The sequence below is a fragment of the Glycine max genome, chromosome 13 (genome assembly GCF_000004515.6).
Source record: "Glycine max cultivar Williams 82 chromosome 13, Glycine_max_v4.0, whole genome shotgun sequence".
In the NCBI taxonomy this organism is placed as follows: Eukaryota; Viridiplantae; Streptophyta; class Magnoliopsida; order Fabales; family Fabaceae; genus Glycine; species Glycine max.
The window spans coordinates 34,421,133-34,441,483 of record NC_038249.2 but is presented as its reverse complement, the minus strand read 5'-3'; the positions used below and the strand labels follow the sequence as shown (position 1 = coordinate 34,441,483).

The window sequence follows — 20,351 nt, the reverse complement described above, 5'->3', positions numbered from 1 at the left end:
TTTCTACTGGTAAACTAGATAACATGTTTACAATGAGAAAGAATTTTCATAATACACCTCTGATAGAGATATTAGTCAAGGATCATAAATATAGAGACATTCTTTTAAGCCTTCCTTCAGTAAATCATTTGGTTGACAATCCACTTGAGGTAGGTGCTTTAAGTGCTTCTCAAATGTAATACATTATTTCAAAATTATGCTTGAAGTCACTCTAATCATAACACCAAATCTATTTCATTGATACATAAATGTACTCACCAATTCAAATATTTCATTAAATTCAATTTGTAACCGACTAATAAAACACCTTGATTTATAAGTGGTGGACCGTAGTTTCTTGATGCCTCTCGAGAATTGAATTTTGTTTTGGTGAAGTAGAGTCAATAGTTGGAACTAGAAGGTCCGTCAATGATGTCGAATCACGTCTATCCAATATATAGATTTTAGCAATTGAATGTGGACTAGTACAACTGAGTCATTTTTACATGTTGCTCTGTACAGAATTTGAATACATTTACATAGATGGGCCCCACTTTTGCCCTTGCAGGTATGAGAAGAGACACCTAGATCACTCTGTCTTTCAGTCACGTAAATACTCTTTTCTATATAGTCCAAAGTTGCAAATGGATAAGCGTGGTTGGATTGGTGCGATATATATCAGTCACATAAAATATTGTTTTTCCAATAGTCCAAAGCTAAGTTACTTATGGATAGACGTAATTGGTTTGGTCCATGCTTACGGATAAACACAAATGACAATAGAGATTTCGGGAGGGGTTATTATTGGAGAAAATATATCTCAAATCTATATGCTTGAAAATAATTAAAAATAAAAAACAATACTAATTTATATAATGGTCTTAGTAAAAATTTAATAATACAAAAAAAAAAATTTGTTCGGAGAGTAATTGGACTGTTTTCTAAGACTGGCATTGAAATAGACAGACCAATATGAATTTTGGTACATGTAACTTGTATCTTGGTTACGTATTATTACACGTATATCCCCACGGAATCTGAAACCATCCTGTGAGGTTGCCACGTGCATAATCTCCAATGTCACTATTTGTAAGTTTGTGAATTTTTTAATGGTTCCATCACAAAATAGTTGAACCTAAGTCCTATGGAAGTCTATAATTAAACCAGCTTTGAGGATACTATAGCACAAGCTGAAGAGCCATTGAATTTGAACTAACCAAACTAATAAGCAAAAATGTTGGCGGTGTTTGCAAAAGCCATTGGAAAACCACCGGAGGAACTGAGGCTTCCGGCAATGGGGTCCAATAATTCAAGACCCCAGAAGAAATTGTACAGAAATTTCAATCTTTGTGGCCGGATTCTGCGGTTTACAACCTTCCACATGGGAATTTTATGGCACTGTCCCATGAAGATGAAAGTCCAATACACCCCAGGTAGTTATAAAGTTTATTAGATTTATTTATCTGTTTGCATTTCTCATGGCTATGAAATGGCTTTCTATAAAGAAACATGAGTACGATTAGTTCAATGTAGTTCTTAACTTTGAATTCTCGTCATGCGTTTCAACCAAAACTACACTGGAAAACCGTGGTATTCAACTAAAACTTGGCTACTATGTGAACTTGTAAAATCACGTTTAGATATCAGCTAACGTGATTTTAACTAAATATTCACATGTTTAGTCCAACTTTGAAGTATTGATTCTAGTCCAAAATCAATTTTTAGTTGAAGTTATTTAAGTAGCATTTAAATAGGATAAAATAATTTACACTATCTTGATTAGAAATCTATAGAATCAATCAATGTATTATAAGATTTTGTTATGTTCTCGTATTGAGAAAGGATTTATCTAGAAGAAAATTTTATGTTTGATTTTTTTTATGTAAATTTTTCTTAGACTAACAACAATCATGAAGGTATCTAAGACAAAAAAAACTATTTAAACATAAATCATTTTATTTCAAAATTAATTTTAGGAAGGTGTATTTAATAAGGATTTCAAAAGATTTTAAAAGATTTTTTCTTTGGATAAAAAAGTCTTCATATTCAATCAATATTTTTAAATAATTAAAATAAATCTTGTGGCATTCAATCAAGATTATTAGAATTTTTTAAGAAGTTCAATAAAATATTTGATATTTAATTAAGATTTTTTACAACTTAAAGAAAATCTTGTGATATTTAAAAGTATATAAATTTTGATGGATTCTTTCCTAAGACGAATTTTAATGGATTTCATGAGACTTTAGTAGAAAATTCTTAGAATGAATTTTAATAAATTTCATGAGACTTTAATAGAAAATACACATTAAACAATCTTATCCAAACTATTGAGATTTCATGAGACTTTTTTTTTTCTTTTTCTTTCTTTTCCTGTCATTTGATATATTTTTCTTTTCTCATCACACATAACTCTTTCTCTCTTTGTTGAAAGTGATAAACATTCATATTTTTTTTACTCTTTTAACTAATGGTCAACATATCTTGAAAAGTGTGATATGAAAGATTTGCCTAATTCTTTAAATCAATAATAAATGTAAATATATATGAACATTAACAATATATAATTTTAATGAGCGTGAGAAGTTGAGTCATGTTTAAGTTGATAAATATATAAATGAAGTTTGAGATAATTGTTGGACATGTTTTTTGTTTGATAGAATTGTTATTGTGAGAAAGATTACAAGCATTTATTTTACTAGTAAACATTGGGGTATATAATTTTTATACAATTAAAATAATTGATGATTGAAGGAGAATGAATCTATTGTACTTCTAAATATGCTAGAAGAGATTGATTTGGCACGCTGATGATTCTTTGTATAAGAAAATTTTACTTAAAGTATTAGGTGAACAATACTCATGGATCTTTATCAATAATTTTAAATATTTTTTAAAAATTTATAGAGTTCTTTAAAATCTTAAAATACATAATGTCCTTTCAAATTTTGTGAATCCATATTTTATAAATTCATTAAAATCTGAACTATAAAATCCTAATCATAAAATCTCTTAAAAAAAATCTTAAAAATCATTACATTCTGACAAAGTCTTTTAAAATTTACAGGATTTTTTTATGTCAAAATAACCTTTTAAAATTTTAATCCAATATACCCCTTTAACTAAAATTAATTTAATCAATGTCATTTAAAATCAATTTTGTAAACATTCACCAAAACACACTAATTCCTCATTGTTGTGAATGTATATGCAGGTCTATTGTTGTTTTGGATGATATCTTTTGCATTTTTATGGGATCTCTAGCAAACATAGCTGAGCTTAGACATCATTATGGGCTCGCAAGACAAGCAACAGAAGCCATGATTGTGATTGAAGCCTATAAGGCCCTAAGAGATCGCGCTCCCTACCCACCTGACCAAGTTGTTAAACATCTTGATGGAAAATTCGCATTCATCATCTTTGATGCCAAGACATATACTCTTTTTAAAGCCAGGGTGAGTTTTGATGATCACAAATGGGTCACTTTTTTGTTTTCTCTTACTCTACTTAGATAGGTATATAGTTAGTGTTGGTTTTGACATAGTTGCTTGCTGCATATGTTAGGATCGTGAAGGAAGTGTGAAATTTCAATGGGGAATGGCAAGAGATGGATCCTTAGTCTGTTCTGATGACCCTACAATCATCAGAGAGGGATGTGGAAACATCATATAGTTAAAATAAAAATTCATGTCCCAATGTTACATCTTATCTGAGTATTGTGTCCTGACATCTTCCAACACAACGTTTCTTAAAGCAATTCATCTAGTTATCTGCTCTCACAAACATAAGGTTGAGATCATCACAATATTTAAACACAAACAACACATAGGGGAGTGAGTTATCACATTCCTAAACATGTAAAGATAAACGAAAACACACACATACATATAATATAAGTATAACAAGCTCAACTTACCACAATTCACATCATTTTACCACTCATTGCATAACGTCACTGATAACTGTAAAATTTAAGTTTAATTGATAATTAATTTTAACTAAGAATGATTAGAATTCCTTTACTTTAGTGTTGTTTTTAATGAAATAATAATGAATTTAATATCATGTGAATTTTTAACTAGCAGGATTCAGAAGTAAATTACAAGTGCTTTGGAAGAAAATCGATGCAAAAACTTAAAGAAAAAGCCTTAAAGAAAAAAGTAAAAAAGGGACAGCTTGCTTAGCGCACAAGTTAGGCTCAGCGCACCTCCTCGGTTTGCTGGCAAGCTCAAGCTTAGCGCAAAAAAAAACCCACGAAGAAACTTAAAGGCACACTTAGTGCGAAATCCCACGCTAAACGCGTGATCGCCTCGCTAATCTCAGACATTGTCATGCCCAACGCGTGATCACCCCGCTAAGCCCAGAAAGGGTGCACTTAGGGTGATGTCACATGAATTTTAAGCTACCTTGGATCTATAAAAAGATTAGGATGCAAAGGAGAAAGATACACTGAGACTTAGAGTTTTCTATTAAATACACCTAAAACCTGAGCATCTCTCATAGGAAAAACCCTTTCTCTTTAGCCATTCTTCCCTTTTTCTTTATCAACCTGTTTTCTTCTTTCATCCATATTAACCCCTAAAGTGTAAATCCTCTCATGGTCATGAGAGACTAAGCCCCCTCTGTTGGGAGCCTAACATGCAACACCTTTGTAATGTAACTTCTTTTACTATCTATTAAATGTGATTTCTGTTTCTATGGTCTTTTTTCTACTTTTCATTGTATTGTATAGTCTGATCATCCTTGCATTTGTTTAGGAATTATACATTGGGAAATGATAATTTTTAAAGAACTAGGAAATGACATCTAAACAACTCATTCCTAGGGATAGAGTGATCTTGTTTTGCCTATGCATACATCTTCATCCTTCATGGAATTTATTGTTTTATCTCTTCAAAGAGATTTGGGAGAAAAAATAGAAAAATTAGGCTCGTGAGGGATCTGGGTCGTGTCTCAGTAGATGTGGGTGGAAATTGGAATATCATTAAATAGAGAAACACATTAATATTGCATCAAGGAAAGTTAGACATGGTATCTTCTATCTTTATTTGTATCTTCTATCTTTATCATTTTTTAATTTAAATATTTATCTTATCTTTTACATCTCTTTATCTTTTATTTTAAATTCCTTATCTCTTGCTTGTAAATTGGCTCTGCATCAATCTAAGTACAAACAAAATTCTTGTGGACTCGACACTTAGACTTCCGTTTTACTTTACTATTCGTGACAAATTAGTACACTTGCTAACGAGTTAACAATCACTTGCCCCCAAGGATTTAATCACAAATCACATTCACACAATTCATTATCCACCATCACGCAACAAGTCACAATGATCATTACACAGACGTATGCAATAGATACACTAAGACTTAATGTTATATGCAATGTGGTGTCATGTTAGTGAAAAATAATACCAGGGCGCCTAGGAGTACATATCAAGATACACCACACAATGAGTATGTTAGGTCACTCTCACTAAGTGAAATCATAAGGTGACCAGTCATGATCACTATGTTTTGCGAGAATATTTCAATCATATGGGATCAACATAGGCTTAAAGAAGCATTCAAACCGATTGTATTTACCCTGAAGGCCTAAACTCTGAAGAATCTGTTAGGACCTCACCTTCTTGATTCAGGTCCAACCCCTAAAATAACTTTTGCATACAAACACTGCTCATGAATTATACAATACCTATAATCTCACACTTATTTTCAAAACATGTTTAACACAATGCCCTACAATTTAACACCTCGGGTTCTTAACTTGGAGTCCTACACTTTCCTTTTAACACCTCACGTATTGTGCTACAATTTAACACTCTAGGTTCCTAACTTGGAATCCTACACTTTCCTTTTAACACCCTGCACATTGTATTACAATTTAACACCTCAGGTTCCTAACTTGGAACCCTACACTTTCTTTTTAACACCCCGTACATAAACATTTTTCTCAAGGTAAACATTAGTTAAATTATTGTATAATTCACAACTCAAAACATTAGTAATATCACATTAAGTATTAACCATAGACTTATTCATAACCATTTTCCATGTCCACAATTTAACACCTCCCAACATCACAATCCACCATGACATGTTCACGTGTACCACACAAATTAACACATGCTCAACTTGTCATTTATACTCAATCTCAATCACAATTCATAATATACAAATAGTATTACATATATAAACACACACAATATATAAATAACTAAACACACAAATATTCTAATCATGAATTTACAAAGTGAAATATAATCAAACAAAACCGCAGCAAGGATTCACTAGTACTTTAGAAGAATCTTATAGTTAAGTAGACTTTGACCAATTTTAAGGAATAACAATATAAAACAATATATAAACTCATACTAAATATTAAAACTAAAAGAATAATCGAGAATGTCATTCTATTAGCGTATTCTAATTCCAAATTATAATATTAATTTCAAACTATATATAAAAAACCCCTTAAAAGCACGAAAAGGAAAAAAAATACAAAATTAATATCGCAATCCCTCTTACAATAATCTCTCCTTACTTAATTTCGTTAATTCACGCTAATTAGAAAAAAAAAATTCAATTTCTAGAATTCACACTTAACACAAGAACACATTAATTTTACAATAATTTCTAAAAACACATTTATTTTATTTACCTTAAAACCATTATTTTAATTAATAAAACTATTTCTCTTTATTTATTTAATTATAAAAATCTCATTATTTTTCTAAAACTCTATTTATTTTTAAATAAAACACTTTTTAATTTATTTTAAAAAAACCAATTATTACAAATAGTCTTTTCTTTAATATTATTTCTTCTAATTAGTGCGTGCTTGATTTCACGTCCAAAAATTGTTTTGAGTCCGAAATTAATTTTAGATGCATTTTCATATGTTTGATTTTATGTTAAATAAGAATTAAAAAATTATTCTTAGTTGAAACAACTTTGAATAACTTTTATGTTGGATTAAATTCAAAATTTTATGGTGAATTTTATTCTTGATTTTATAATAAAAATATTTAAACATAAATCTGATAATTTCAAAATCAATTTTAATAAAAATTAATTTCATGTTGATCCAAACAAACAATGTTTTCTTTCCATAAACCTAAGTGCGAAACTATTTTTCAAGAAACCTGATAAACATACAACTATTTCAACAACACTTTGTTGCTGTACATTATTCAGCAATTATTGGCGGTGTGTTCTAATGTATACGTTGTTATTACATATGATCTTGTCCAGAAACGTTTCAGCCTGGGCAGCATTGACTTGGACTTGGCTATCATGCTAAGAACATAAATCTTGATGTGGCCATTTTGAGGTACCCCATGCTTGTGAGTGTCAAGTGTTTAAATAGCAAAGGCTTGCGATTAATTGCATGGTTTGAGGACTACAAAGTGGGGTATGAAGTTCAAGTTTGTGGGATTTAAATACCGGATTTTGTGCATTTAACTTGCTGTCATGGTTCTTGTGTGAATAAAGAGAAAAACATAAATATGTTCCTATTGTCTACTGCTAAAAAAATTGTGTTAATATATTATTTGCTTTTTTTTAGTATAGTTTACATATATTTGTCTTAAAAATGAAAGCATGCTAGTTTTAGTCTTATATTTTTTTATCATCTAAAATTTGAAATCCAATATTATTTGTTTTTTCTAAAACACGTCTTTGATTTTTTTTATCTCTGAAATAAAAAATATATTTTTGATCCTTAAAATTCCTTTTAAGCTAGATATATAATGTTTAAGGGCTTTAGAAAAAAAAATGAGGCATTACATGTTGACATAGTATCAAAAACACTAGTTTTTGTCATTTGAAATAGTCATTTGACTTTCTATTAAACACATAAATAATTAATGACTGTCACGTAATAATAAGGATTAATAAATTAGCTTATTTGAAGATATGAAAAGCATATTTAAAATTACGAAAATTAGGGAAAATAAATTATGAAATTGTGAGGAAAAAATAAGAAGGAGCATTAATAAGGGGAAATAAATAAGAAAATTAGAGCATTGTGTTTAATTTTACACATCAAATTAATAATAAATAGTTTTATGAAATTCATTATTTATTAAAATTTTGATATTTAAATAGTTATGTTAAAAAAATTGACTCCTCTTTTTTGAGGTAAAATTTTTTACTTCCCTTTTAATACATTTATGGATCTTTCTTGTTCATTTTGATAGTTTTTCTCCCAACTCTTGTATAATCATGTATTAAGTTAATGTTATTATGAAAATTTCATTAATATTGTCTATGTTCTATATTAAACATTATTGGTGAAGTAAAATAAGTGTTTAACAGTAAATAGCAAAAGAAATTAAACTAGTATACTAATAAAATATTATTAAATTTGCTACTGTTAAATACTCATCATATGTCGCATCAAAATTCCAGTGTAATATTTCTATGATACTTTGAAATGTGAACTTGTGGAGAGAGATAAACAACTTCTCGAGGAAGTTGTCTTTTATTTTTTACAGAAACGTGCCAAGGAAGTTTTCAATGGGGATGCACGTTTAAAAAAGAAAGCAAACATTAGCGTGTCATTACTAAGTAACATATTCTTTTCACAATAATTTTTTTATTAGTTAAAATTTATTTAAAAATAAAATTATAAATGATATCTTTTTGACATAAAATTTTATAAGTAATATTTAATAAATAAGAAGTCAGACTTCTACGATTTTATTATTTTTTAATAAATTTTAACCAATAATAAAAAATAAAATATTGTAAAACATGTAATGAGTGGAGTAATAATAAGTAGTTAAGTAGTGTTTCTGAAAATTTAAAACATTAAATAAGCGTTAAAACATGTAATAATTTATTGATAAAAATATTTTTATTTTTGGCATTTTGAGTTGCATCTATAAATACTACTAAACTATATTTAGAATAAAATGTATTGGGCTTCTCCTAAATTCCCTCTTCTGAGTTCTCTTCTTACAGTCACACCAGCCCAGCACCGCCCCCCCAGGTATGCTTTCGTGTTCGTGACTCACTCACTCCAAATTCTTATTCTTTTCTTTGCTTCGCCATTGATTTTCGCAATTTGCGTGACAAAACCTCACAAAAACTTCGTTCTTTTCCCTCATATTTTATCTATTTTTTTTTTTTGCTTGCCTCCATTTCGATTCCTATTTTTAATTTTTCAATTGTTCCCGAGAAATGAATAACTGTATGAATGGGATTACGATGATTCCGATATCATGTTTTCTTTGCCGAGAAGAAATCTCACTAAGGTTTTCTTTGCTACTTTAGAATGCGTGCTCCACTCATTCCCCAAGCCAAACCCTCTTTGACATTTTCTTTTCTTTCTTTACAGTTCTTATTAATCGATTTACGGACACATAGGGGTTTCACTTTTCTCTACGCAGGTGCATTCTCTACCACGCAAGTTTTGATTTTATGCTTAGGGATGTGAATGTGATCATTTTTATAATTCCCCTGTTGCATTGAATTTTGGAAAGAGTGGCCAATTCTGTGTTCATTGTGTGTCTTTTATTTTCTGTGTCAGATTAATTGAGATGGAAGTCTCTGGGCAGAATATTGTGAAATGTGATGAAGAGAAAGCATTGAAGTGCTTGCTTGATGCCTTTGGCTCAGTTTTTTCTCTTGAAGAGATTGCTTCTGCCTATTGCAAGGCGAGCCGCAATGCGGACTTGGCTGGGGAAATGTTGTATGAAATGAAGGGAAGTTCCTCAGGATCATCTACAACCCTTGATTCATCTAATGCAGATGTTATGACTGAAGGGTCTTCTGAGTCATCAGATGCATATTCCCTTGAGAATTCTTTCCAAGAAAGGAAAACTTCAAGGCCCAAAGGTCGCCCGATTTCAATGGGTACTGTTTCTAGCGTTATTGGGAAGGATTATGGTAGACCTGCCCGATCAGCAAATGGGTCTTTTGCTTCAGTAAAACCAACTAAGTTGGATGCAAAATCACTACCCATGACTGGAATCTGGCGTGAGAAGGGCAAGGCAGATGTTTCCATTTCGAAGCATGATCAGCTTCACCAGGACATGGAAGATTTCTTATTTAAAATGCTTGGAGAGGGCTTTCAGCTTGACAGAAATATGATACGCCAAGTTCTTGGTATGAAATTTTCACTTTTTTTTTTGGCTGTTTTGAAATGATATTGAAGCTATTTTCTTGTCTCTTGTCTGTTGAGATTTAATATATTTTTTATTTACAGCCTGTGGTCGCTTTGCCGCCATAGCAGTGCTATAACACTCTATTTGTAACCCTGGTTTGAATCATTATTGATTGTTTAACTGATATTTCATTTTTTTCTTTGTATAATTTCTTACAGTATTAGCTATCCATTTCTAAGAAGATTTCCTCATATATTACTCAACTGAAAGTACTTATTTTGAAAGAAGCAAATTATTTTAATACCACATTTCATTATATTATTATTTAGTTATTTGATCATGATTATGATGGGCTTGCATATGTGTGTTGTTTTAATAGTTTAATGTTGTCCAGTATTAACTACGAGATGTCTACAAAATGTAATAGTTTATTGGTTTGATCTGATGCAAGTCTTGGATGCTCTCTATCTGGACTTGACTTGGCCAATTTAACATTCAAATTTCTATCTTGGGTGCCATTATGTTCTTATGTGAACAAACCTGATTTTACTTTGTTTTATCAATTCTTACTTTTAGTATCAAGTATAGAAGTATATTGACTTGACTATTTACTAAATGCTTCATTCTACTAAGTACTGACAACTAGTGTGTATATCTTATTTATTAATTATAAATTTCATGGCTGGGTCAAGTAACACATAGGCTGAACTATATTATTGTTGCCATTATCTCTTTAGTTTGTATTAACAGCTGACTAATTTTATTGGAAGCATGCAGATACTTGTGGGTATGATATACAGAAGGTACAAAAAGACTTCTTATGCGGGGTTCATATCAGTATCTACATATTTATATATTTTTTTGCATTCATAATTTCATGTAGGATCGAAACAATGTAAATTTGACAAGGATACTTTTCATTTGTTTATTTTTCCTGGTTTATCAAGTAAAATGACATGGAGATTATTAATGATCATGGAGATTATTAAGCATGCAGATACTTGTGTTTCCTAGTGTCATTTCTAATTTCCATGGCATCATTTTTGTGCATTTAGAATTAGCACTTGTTACCTAAGCCTAATAAAATATTTATTGCAATCATCCAGAGCTTGAGGAAACTACTAGATCGATCAAATATGGCTTCAGGCAAAAGGACAGCTGTTGTTGGTGATTCGGCTGGTAGAGTAAGTATGAATACCAAGATTATTTATTTAAGTTTGAAGCTCAGCCCAGATTAATTATGCTACTTTCTTTCAATTATGCTTGGTTGAAGATATTATAATTTGCAAATTTTGAAATTCCTTTTCAATGGGTGCAAGGATTTGGAAATCCACCTCAGGACAGATTTTATGGAAAGGAGAGGGTTACCTCCTGTAATCCTGTTGTGAAAGTTGTTTGCCACATGCCACCAGCCTTCCTCTTGAATGATGTCTAATGATGATATACATGAATTGTTTCTGTAACCAAATCATTTGAAAGGAGTTATAAGGTTGGTTTGGTAGTAAGAGGAGAAGCGAGGGTGGGAAAGGTCGTGGGTTCGATTTTCCCTGCTAACAAAAAAACTATTAACAACTGACATTTGCTGATCAAAAAGAAAAAAAATTTCCTGACAATTCTTTCATTGTTGGCTATGTCTATTATAGGTTGTTTTATTCTTGCTCTTGATTATTATCGAAGAATAAAAGTACAAAAGTAGCTTTTGGCTTCTTGTTCTGCTTTGTTGGTGATGGTTTTGTTTCTATTAGTTTATTACTTTCAACTTTTGTTCAGAAAATTATATCTTGATGTTTACATTAAAATTCTGATGGTCATCTAGATTCTTAGATTGCTGTTCAAGCTAACTGTACTTTAACAGTTTACAGATATGAAACCAAAATCTGAAGCACCTTCGACTCAAAGAAAGTCTCAGGATTTAAATTATACCAGAGGGTATATTTTACTTTTTGTTTCTACTTCATTTTTTTTTCTTTTAATATCTACTACTTTTTGCATCATCCTATTTACCTTTAAAGATCAGGGAGTTCTACTTTATCATTTGTTTCAATTGAAGTTATGCTCTTACGGCATAATCAACTCATTTTATGATGTTTTGGGTTATAATTTATTTTCTTTATAATAGTGATGGAAACATAGCTTCCACTAAAGAAGCGGAATTTCAACAGAAACAAAAACACAACCTTCAGAAAGCAGTATTGTCTACTTTGTTTAATTATCAAGGGCATTCTGAGGAGGCTCCTAAAAGAACTGTGAAGGATTTTAATAAGAAATCACGATATGGGCATGTGGTTTTTGAACCTCCCAAAGACTTCCCAGAAGAATTCGATTTTGACATGGACTTCTCACGACAAGAAAATATAGATGGTACTTCATTTTACTCTGGACTAATGGATTCCTATTTCTTTTTATGGTTATATAAGTTCGTTTGTTTAGCTACATGACTTTTGTAGAAGCAGATTTGTGTTATATTTTATTGATCACAAGCTCTATCTAGTACGAGAGGATAGATTTTTTCATTTTCTGAAAATCTATTTTATGATGCTGTGGCCTGTGGCTATGACTTGTATGTACTTCCTAAGCTGGAGGATTATTGCCTTGCAAATAGTTGATTCATATGCTGCTCTGCTGTTGGCCAAGTATTGGAATTTAGGAAGAATTGGTGATGCATTCCTAGTAGCAAAATGCAAAAGCAATTAATCTTGTTTTGAAATTGAGTTTTACGTTACATGAAGATTGAGTTCTGTGTATGGCAGATCCAGAGGACGAGGAAGAATACAAGAATGTGCGTAGAGCTGTGAAGGAGTACCGAGGGACAATGAATGAATATTATAAAGCAGTATGTTGCATTCTTTGTTTTAGTTATATTTAGTTCCACATTTAATCATTAGATAGTTACTTGGTAGAATAACTTGGTGCGGGGTCTTTGCGATGGACACTATAAGGACTAATGGGTCACTTGTTACTTCAGGCAGTTGATTCATTTGCAAAGGGGGATCAAATGAAAGCAGAAAAACTGTTAGAACAGGTAAGGTTTTGATAGAATTGTGCCTAGCAATAAGTTGCTTTGTAGTATGATTAATGTAGACTTTTTTCATGACTTCTATGTATTCGTTTCATTGGTATATTTTATTCTTGTGCACAGTGCTTCATCTTGCTTTCAGTTTTTTTTAACTACTGTTGTTTAATAAAGGAGGCTCCTTGGAGTGTCTAGGATTAGTTGCCATTATTTCAGAAATTACGATTTTTAAACGAGAAAAGTTATTATATTTTGTTTGTGTTGAAGATATCATGAGTTCCAACAATCTTATTTGTCAATGATAATGGAAAGCCTTAACCAGACACATTTTAGTTATAACAAGTTTCTCAAATTTTATCATTCACTGGTGCATCCTATGGTGATGACAGGGGCAATTTTTTCTAAGAAAGGCTCACGATGCTGATGAAGAATCTAACAAAATGATTCTTGAAACCAGGTAAATCTCCTCTGCTCTTAAAGTTGCATTGCTTCGTTTCTATTCTGCTAAGGACATTGTCTCCGTATTGAAAATTTGTATGGTAATTGGTAAGTAATACAATATTTCTTTTATTATATCTGTTGGCAGAAATACTGAAGCACAAGAAATGGTGCTTGACTTGCGTGACCATGGTTCAAAAGAGGCTATACGTCTACTAAAGTGTCATCTTTCTTCGCTTTCTGGCATTCCATGTAAGTTATGGCATTGTTCTACTGATGACTACTACTATAATTTATCGATTCTTTTAAATTTTCCTCCCTGTTCTCTATGGTAATTTCAATATTTCCTTATCTCCATCAGCATTCGAGTACCTCAAGGTTATCGTTGATGCAAATGATAAAGATAACACTAAAGGGTCTCGCAGACGACTACGGGTATTCAAACTGTTAGAGCAGGAATCTATAACATGGGTTGAAGGAGAAACTGCTGATACAATATTGATCCGCTTGGCTAGCATAGAGCGTAAACGCTTGAGTTTTGTCAAAACATAGAATGCCCTTTGTAATTGATTATGGTAAAACTTGGCATTAGGGTTGTGATTTGTGGAACTATTGGTTGTTCGGCCATAGTTTCATCAATTTTTTGTAACATTTTATGAAAGACTTAAATATGTTTTTGACCCCTGATATATATACTCGAATTTTGCATTTAGTTCCTAATAATTTTTTTCTTTACAATAGGTCCCTTATATTTGAAAAGTTTTATGAGGTTTTTACCGTTATAAGAGATCCGTTAGTTGTTGATGTAGTCATTAACTCTAGACGTCAACAAGTTATTTGTGATGTCACGTCGGATTAAATGTGACGTGTAAGTTTATCAATTGTCGTCTGACATGACATCATATTTTAATTAACACAAAAAAATAAAAAATTAGGATTCTTATAATGAAAACGTTGTCGTTTGAGTATAGAATGAGGTTGTGTTTTCTTTCCTTAGCACTAGTTATAGCGATGGAGAAGAGGAGTCTGATGGTCTAAGATTTGCAATGGTGCACCTTTATATAGTGATGGGTTGGATGTCCTCTAGTCTAGAAAAGAGAATAACATCCATGAGAGTTTCTTCTTCGTGATTTGGGTACTATGCATTTGTTGTTGGTGCAACAAACCGACAATTCAACTAACATCTCAAATCAAGAAACATCCAAACAAGATATTTTGACAACGGGATGAGTGAAATGTAAGAAATTTTACTTTTGACATAGTTGGTTCCATGTAGTTGTACAATGTGTAGGAAGATAAGAAGTGTAAATTTTGGGTGTGGGATGATGATTTACCAAAATATTTAAATCATGATTTTGGAAATGTAGAGGTTAATCTTTATCTTTCACAAGTGGAGGAGTTGAAGCATAAGATTATAGCAACGAAAAGAAACTTGCATCACATGATGAAAGAATTCATTTGTATGATGAACAAGTTCAAGGATTGAAGAAGATGCTTACAAAAGAAGAGGCTCAATCTCGACGATATGCCAATGATGTTGAAGAATTATGGAAAAAATAGCAAAATAACAGATGAAGACAAGCATTGGAAGGAAAAGGGTGAATGTTCTAGGATGCATTGTGGTCTTCCTTTGGTGTTTGATGTGTGTTGTCACCATTGCATAGATGATACAAACTATTATTGTTTCTTGAGATGTACTTATTCAAATTGTGTTGTGATCAAATTTAAGGTGGTGGGTTTGGTATTTAGTTATTGTAAGCACAAGTTTGTATGAACACGTTCAGTCATGACACTTCTTGGGTCAGGTCCCTACTAAATTGCAAATTTTGTATCAAGTCCCTATATGAAATCTCTATTTTTATTCATTTTAATTTAATTCAAATATGATGTCATGTCAGATGATATGTTATTGGCTTATGTGTCACATCTAACCTGACGTGGCATCATAGGTAACTTACTTCCGTATAGAGTTAACCGCCATATTAGCAAATAACGGATTCCTGACAAGGACCTCGAATAAAGCTTTTCAAATATCAGGGACATATCACAAATAACGGGTATATATCAAGGATCAAAAACATATTTAATCCTTTTTAAAATATGGGACACCCAAATCAATAAATAAATTAGTTCGCACTTGATGCATGCTATTTTTCAAAACATTGATTGTGTTTGCATGGCAATAAAATTCAAATTTTGCTTGAGCAATTTTAACTTGTGGTAACTGATATTGTCACATTATTCTTGAGATCTTAGTTACATTTTTGTAGACCTTGCATTGTCACATTATTTTTGAAATTTCCTCCATTTTTTACTTTAATAATAAGTCCCATTTTACGATTTTAAACCATTTTTTGTAGGCCCCACAAGGGACTCACCTTCTAATATTTATTATAATTTATTTTAAATATTAAAAAATAATTTTTAAATATGAAAAAATAATTCAAAAATTTAAAAATTTATTAATAATTAAAATATTTATTCATCAAGATATTTGTCCTCTTCTTATGACATTGAGATAGTCGTTACAAATATGATCCAATGGGTTTTCATTAATGATAAATTACATTGGAGAAACTCGACCTTATAAACAATTCAACTACCGAAACACCTAATCAATGTTAAACACCTATTATTGACAAATAATATTCACTTAAATGAATAATTGTCAATTTTTTTAATTTTCTATTTCCTATGTGCACCCTCCCTCTCCTCCCTTAGCATATCTTTTTCCCCCTTCCTTCTTAGCTCCCCACCCTCTCCTTCCTCTTTCTCCTTCTTCTCTACCCCACCCTCTCCTCTCTTTCCCTTCTCCTTTTCTCCCTTCTTCTCTAATGCCACCCCCTCCCCCTCTCCTCCCTCCTTTTTTTTGTTTTCCTTTCTTCTCCCCCCCCCCTCTCACCCCCACCCTCTCCTTCCTTTGAATGACCTTGCATAAAGGCAAGTTTGGTGGTCCTTCATCCAGATTTGTTTTCAAATTGGCGTTGATCAAACTTTATCGTAACTTGAACGAATGGGTTCAAAGACAAGCGTCTCTAGATTTGTTTTTTTTTTGTTTTTAATTAATGATTTTTGTTCAATGCAAGGTTGAGATCTATGTTGGTGTTGTTGTGTATCTGGTTGTTCTTCTCCTTAGAGCTTCCTTTTTTGTATGTTGTTAGTTGTTGCTTCTCACGGGATGTTGAGAGAGAGAGAGAATAAAAAATCAATTTTTTTTAAATGATTGTAAATCTTGATAATTCTTCTATAAGAATTGGATCTCCATGTGGAGATCCAACATTCTCCTCCAATAATGGATCTTAACAAGATTAAATCAAGGTTAAAATTTTCTTGCAATACTCTTTATTGGAAATGTTCTTACAACACTATCTTATTGCAAACTTTCACCTAAAAAATGAAATGAAAGTGCAATAAACTTTGGTATTCAATTATACCTTTTACCATAATTGATTATGCACCTTTTTTTTTCTATAACACACCACTTTCAAATTCATTTTCTTGCAAGGACATATTCAATTATGCATTTTGACATAATCGATTACTCATCTTCCTTTTTTTTATAACCATAGACCAACATATAATCATAAAAGTAAAAAAAAAAAAAGTTTTGTTCTTAAAAAATGACAAATACATGGATAGAATTGATATTATAAAAATGCTTCATTTTAATTACTTACTAAATCACTTTAATTTAAATTTCATTCCTTTCCATTTCTTCTCTTTTATTCTTTTCATTAACATAAGCTAGAAAGAATACTTCAGAGCCTTTCGAAGGTTGGCAAATTTACAGCAGTTGATAATTGAAGACAGCAGTTAACCTGCAAAATACTCATAACGTGTAATTTAGTGGAAAATCCATGATAAAAGTAACTGTAGTGCCTACCACTATTCCCGTTATCATTATCGGGCTGTTAAGTATTCAGATGTTTTAATGCCTACCACGTTCGTTTCAACAAGTTACTCTTTTTAACATTCATCATGAAAATACCAATATTCTCTCTACATATTCAGAAAATGGCCAAGAAGAAACTAACGGCTAAAAACAATATATTCTCCTTCGTTAGTTCATAGATTGACACACCTCTTTCATTACTTTAAGGAGCAAAAGCGTCAAAATCACAAGAAATGCAATTAGGCCGTTGTCACAGCAAATTCTTCCACCATGGACGCCGAACAACAACCCCAACTAATGGTGTGCTCCTCCATTTTATTTTGGTCAAGTCCCTTCTTTCTATTTTAAATCTTACTTTCTATACAAATAAATTGTAAGTATTAGTTAGTCACTACTCACTAGACAACTTTTATGTAACAGTTATTATCCTCAGAACATTTTTTATCCTTACTATGGTATTATTCTATAACTATTTTACATGCATTGTTTATTTTTTGAGGGTTGAATTTATCAGGAAGAGCAAGAGCTCCAGTACGTAGCTGCAATTGGCGAGCATCCAAGCCCTAGTGCAATGCGCCGTCCTCTACTCATACGTGAAGGAACGCACGTGGTTCCAGTGTACGAGAGGTTACGTGGATAATAATATAACAAAAATTTACAGCATTATTTATTTAAATTAAATTCAAAATTAAAAGTAACATCTTGATATAATTCTCAATATATTTTTTTTGTTATAATTGTCGATATATTTATTAACGTAATTTTGAAAAAATCATTATTCTTTTTATATAAAAAAAATTCATTATTCATTCCTTAACTTGCCTTAAGAGCATTTCATATAGTATTTAAAAATTAATTATCATTTTTTTTCAATAAAAAAACATTTTTTTGTCAAAATAAATTAAAAGAATACATATTTGATCGTTGTGATTTTATAAGATCAATGTTTTTATTCTGGTACGGAAGTATTGTAGATTTAAATAGATGCATAAATAATATCTAAAGAAGTATTCTAGATACTTCCCGATTTAAAACAAAACTTGGGTTGCGGCGTTGAAACTTAACGTGGAAGAAAGTAGTTAGCGTCAACCGTCCCTCTCGGGCCTTCGTTCAGCACAGTTAGGAAATACATAAAGAAGAAACGCGTTTTGTCGTCCCTTTCTGAGCGTAACTCTTTGTTTCGGACTTGACCCCTAAATTCGCGCCCATTCCCACCACATCACATCCCTCTTTTCTATAAATTCCCAATCCCTTTCCCAGTTTCCACCAAAACCTAAACCTAAACCTAAACCTAAACCTAAACATAAACTGAATTTCCCAAATCCCCTTCCCAATTTTCACCAAAACCTAATACTCCCAAACCAATCTTCGATCATGGCCGCCGAATCACAACCTCAACTAATCGTACGTTCTATCCATTTTATTTGCTTTCCATCCTTATTATTCTATTTTCCATGTGTTGGTTTGAATTTTCAGAATGAGACTATTCTATTTCCGACATGTTTGTTGTTATCTACGGTTTTGCTTTGATTGGTTTTTTTTGGAATGAGAGTATTCTATTGTTCAGGTTTTGTTTATTTATCTAGGGTTTGAATTTGATTGAAATTCCAGGATGAGATTCTATTTGCCATGTTTTGTTTATTTATCTAGGTTTTGAATTTGATTGAATTTTCAGGAAGAGAGAAGAGAGGAGCAAGAACTTAAGTACCTGGAATTTGTGCAATTCGCGACCATCCAGGCCCTGATGCGCTGCGCCATCCTCTACTCCTACGCCAAGGAGCGCGCGGGTCCTCTGAAGCCCGGCGTCAACACCGTCGAGGAGGCCGTGAAGACCGTCGTGGCTCCGGTCTACGACAGGTTCCACCTCGTCCCCGGCGAGGTCCTCAAATACGCCGATCGCAAGGTCGCCGAATTGGACCGCCACGTTCCCTCCAACGTGAAGAAGGTCTCCTCCCAGGCCCGCTCCGTCGTCTCCGAAGTCCGCCGTGATGGTGTCTCCGCCTACGCCAAAATCGTTTACTCGAAGTATGAGCCCACGGCGGAGCAGTGTGCCGTCTCCGCATGGAGGAAGCTCAACCAGCTTCCGCTCTTCCCTCAGGTTGCCAATGTCGTGTTGCCCAAGGCTGCCTACTGCACTGAGAAGTACAATGAGGCGGTTGTTTCCTCTGCTGAGAAAGGTTATAGGGTTTCTGCTTATCTTCCTTTGGTGCCTACTGAGAAGATCGCCAAAGTCTTCGGTGGAAACTGATCTCGTTCTATTGCGTTTTTTAATTTCTATTTTTCTTACTTTCTTTACATACAAAGGTGGTGTTGCTAGTTACTACTACTGTGTTAGTGTGAGTTGGATTCGATATTTGATAATGTGAATGTTCTGTTTTGTTAATTTACAATATCATAATATAAAATAATTTCTCTCAATACCAAGAAAACCAGATTAAACTCCCTGAAAATACTAAAGCATTGCCACTGACAAATTTTGAATATGGTAAGCACTGTCATTTTAGTTCTTGAATTTGATTAAACTAAACTAGTCTCTGACTATTTGGATTGCCTCTGATTTTGTTTTTTTCCTTCCGTTAAGTGGTATATCTTGAACTTAACGGTTATGAACACATGGCGTATTAGTTAGGCTTATGATAGTGTCACATTATAAATCCTTAAAAACAATATGAAAAATGCCTCTAAATTTGTGGAAAAAGGAGACTTGCAGAAGTTAGCATTTGGAGCCAATATTATTAGTAAGTTCTACAAAAAGATTGTTTAGTACAAAAACATTTACAAAGAATGGACATTGTAAATGGATGACTTCTTTAGCTTCATTTAGAAAATAAGGTTTGCATATATTCCTACCCTGTGAATAAGATAAATTAAACCGCATTTGCATAAAATGGCTTGAAGTGAATCACATCACCCT

General features: G+C 32.1%; 3 protein-coding genes across 5 annotated transcripts; all 3 read left to right on the top strand.

Annotated features, from left to right (window-relative positions):
* The first annotated feature begins 189 nt into the window (after nt 1–189).
* LOC100809189 (stem-specific protein TSJT1) lies at nt 190–3,678 on the top strand. The gene is given in 4 exon segments (XM_014765809.3): nt 190–1,288; nt 1,291–1,412; nt 3,194–3,434; nt 3,544–3,678. Coding segments are annotated over 4 exon segments (546 nt in total). The 5' UTR covers nt 190–1,213; the 3' UTR covers nt 3,652–3,678.
* Nucleotides 3,679–8,879: 5,201 nt separating this feature from the next.
* Nucleotides 8,880–14,232, top strand: LOC100808122 (putative nuclear RNA export factor SDE5). 3 transcript variants are annotated; one of them, XM_006594536.4, is made up of 12 exons: nt 8,880–8,977; nt 9,326–9,377; nt 9,518–10,095; nt 10,872–10,897; nt 11,201–11,278; nt 11,950–12,023; nt 12,214–12,455; nt 12,845–12,927; nt 13,060–13,116; nt 13,497–13,564; nt 13,694–13,797; nt 13,907–14,232. In XM_006594536.4, the coding sequence occupies exons 3-12, from the start codon at nt 9,528–9,530 to the stop codon at nt 14,095–14,097; spliced, it is 1,491 nt and encodes a 496-aa protein (XP_006594599.1). In that variant the 5' UTR covers nt 8,880–8,977; nt 9,326–9,377; nt 9,518–9,527; the 3' UTR covers nt 14,098–14,232. The 3 variants fall into 3 exon arrangements, with proteins under 3 accessions (XP_006594599.1, XP_006594598.1, XP_003543051.1); XM_003543003.5 differs by lacking the exon at nt 8,880–8,977 and adding an exon at nt 9,021–9,242; XM_006594535.3 differs by lacking the exon at nt 9,326–9,377 and having other exon boundaries at nt 8,886–8,977.
* A 4,253-nt stretch (nt 14,233–18,485) lies between these two features.
* Nucleotides 18,486–19,884, top strand: LOC100808646 (metal response element-binding transcription factor PvMTF-1-like). The gene is made up of 2 exons (NM_001363754.1): nt 18,486–18,841; nt 19,113–19,884. The coding sequence occupies exons 1-2, from the start codon at nt 18,812–18,814 to the stop codon at nt 19,683–19,685; spliced, it is 603 nt and encodes a 200-aa protein (NP_001350683.1). The 5' UTR covers nt 18,486–18,811; the 3' UTR covers nt 19,686–19,884.
* The last annotated feature ends 467 nt before the right edge of the window (nt 19,885–20,351 follow it).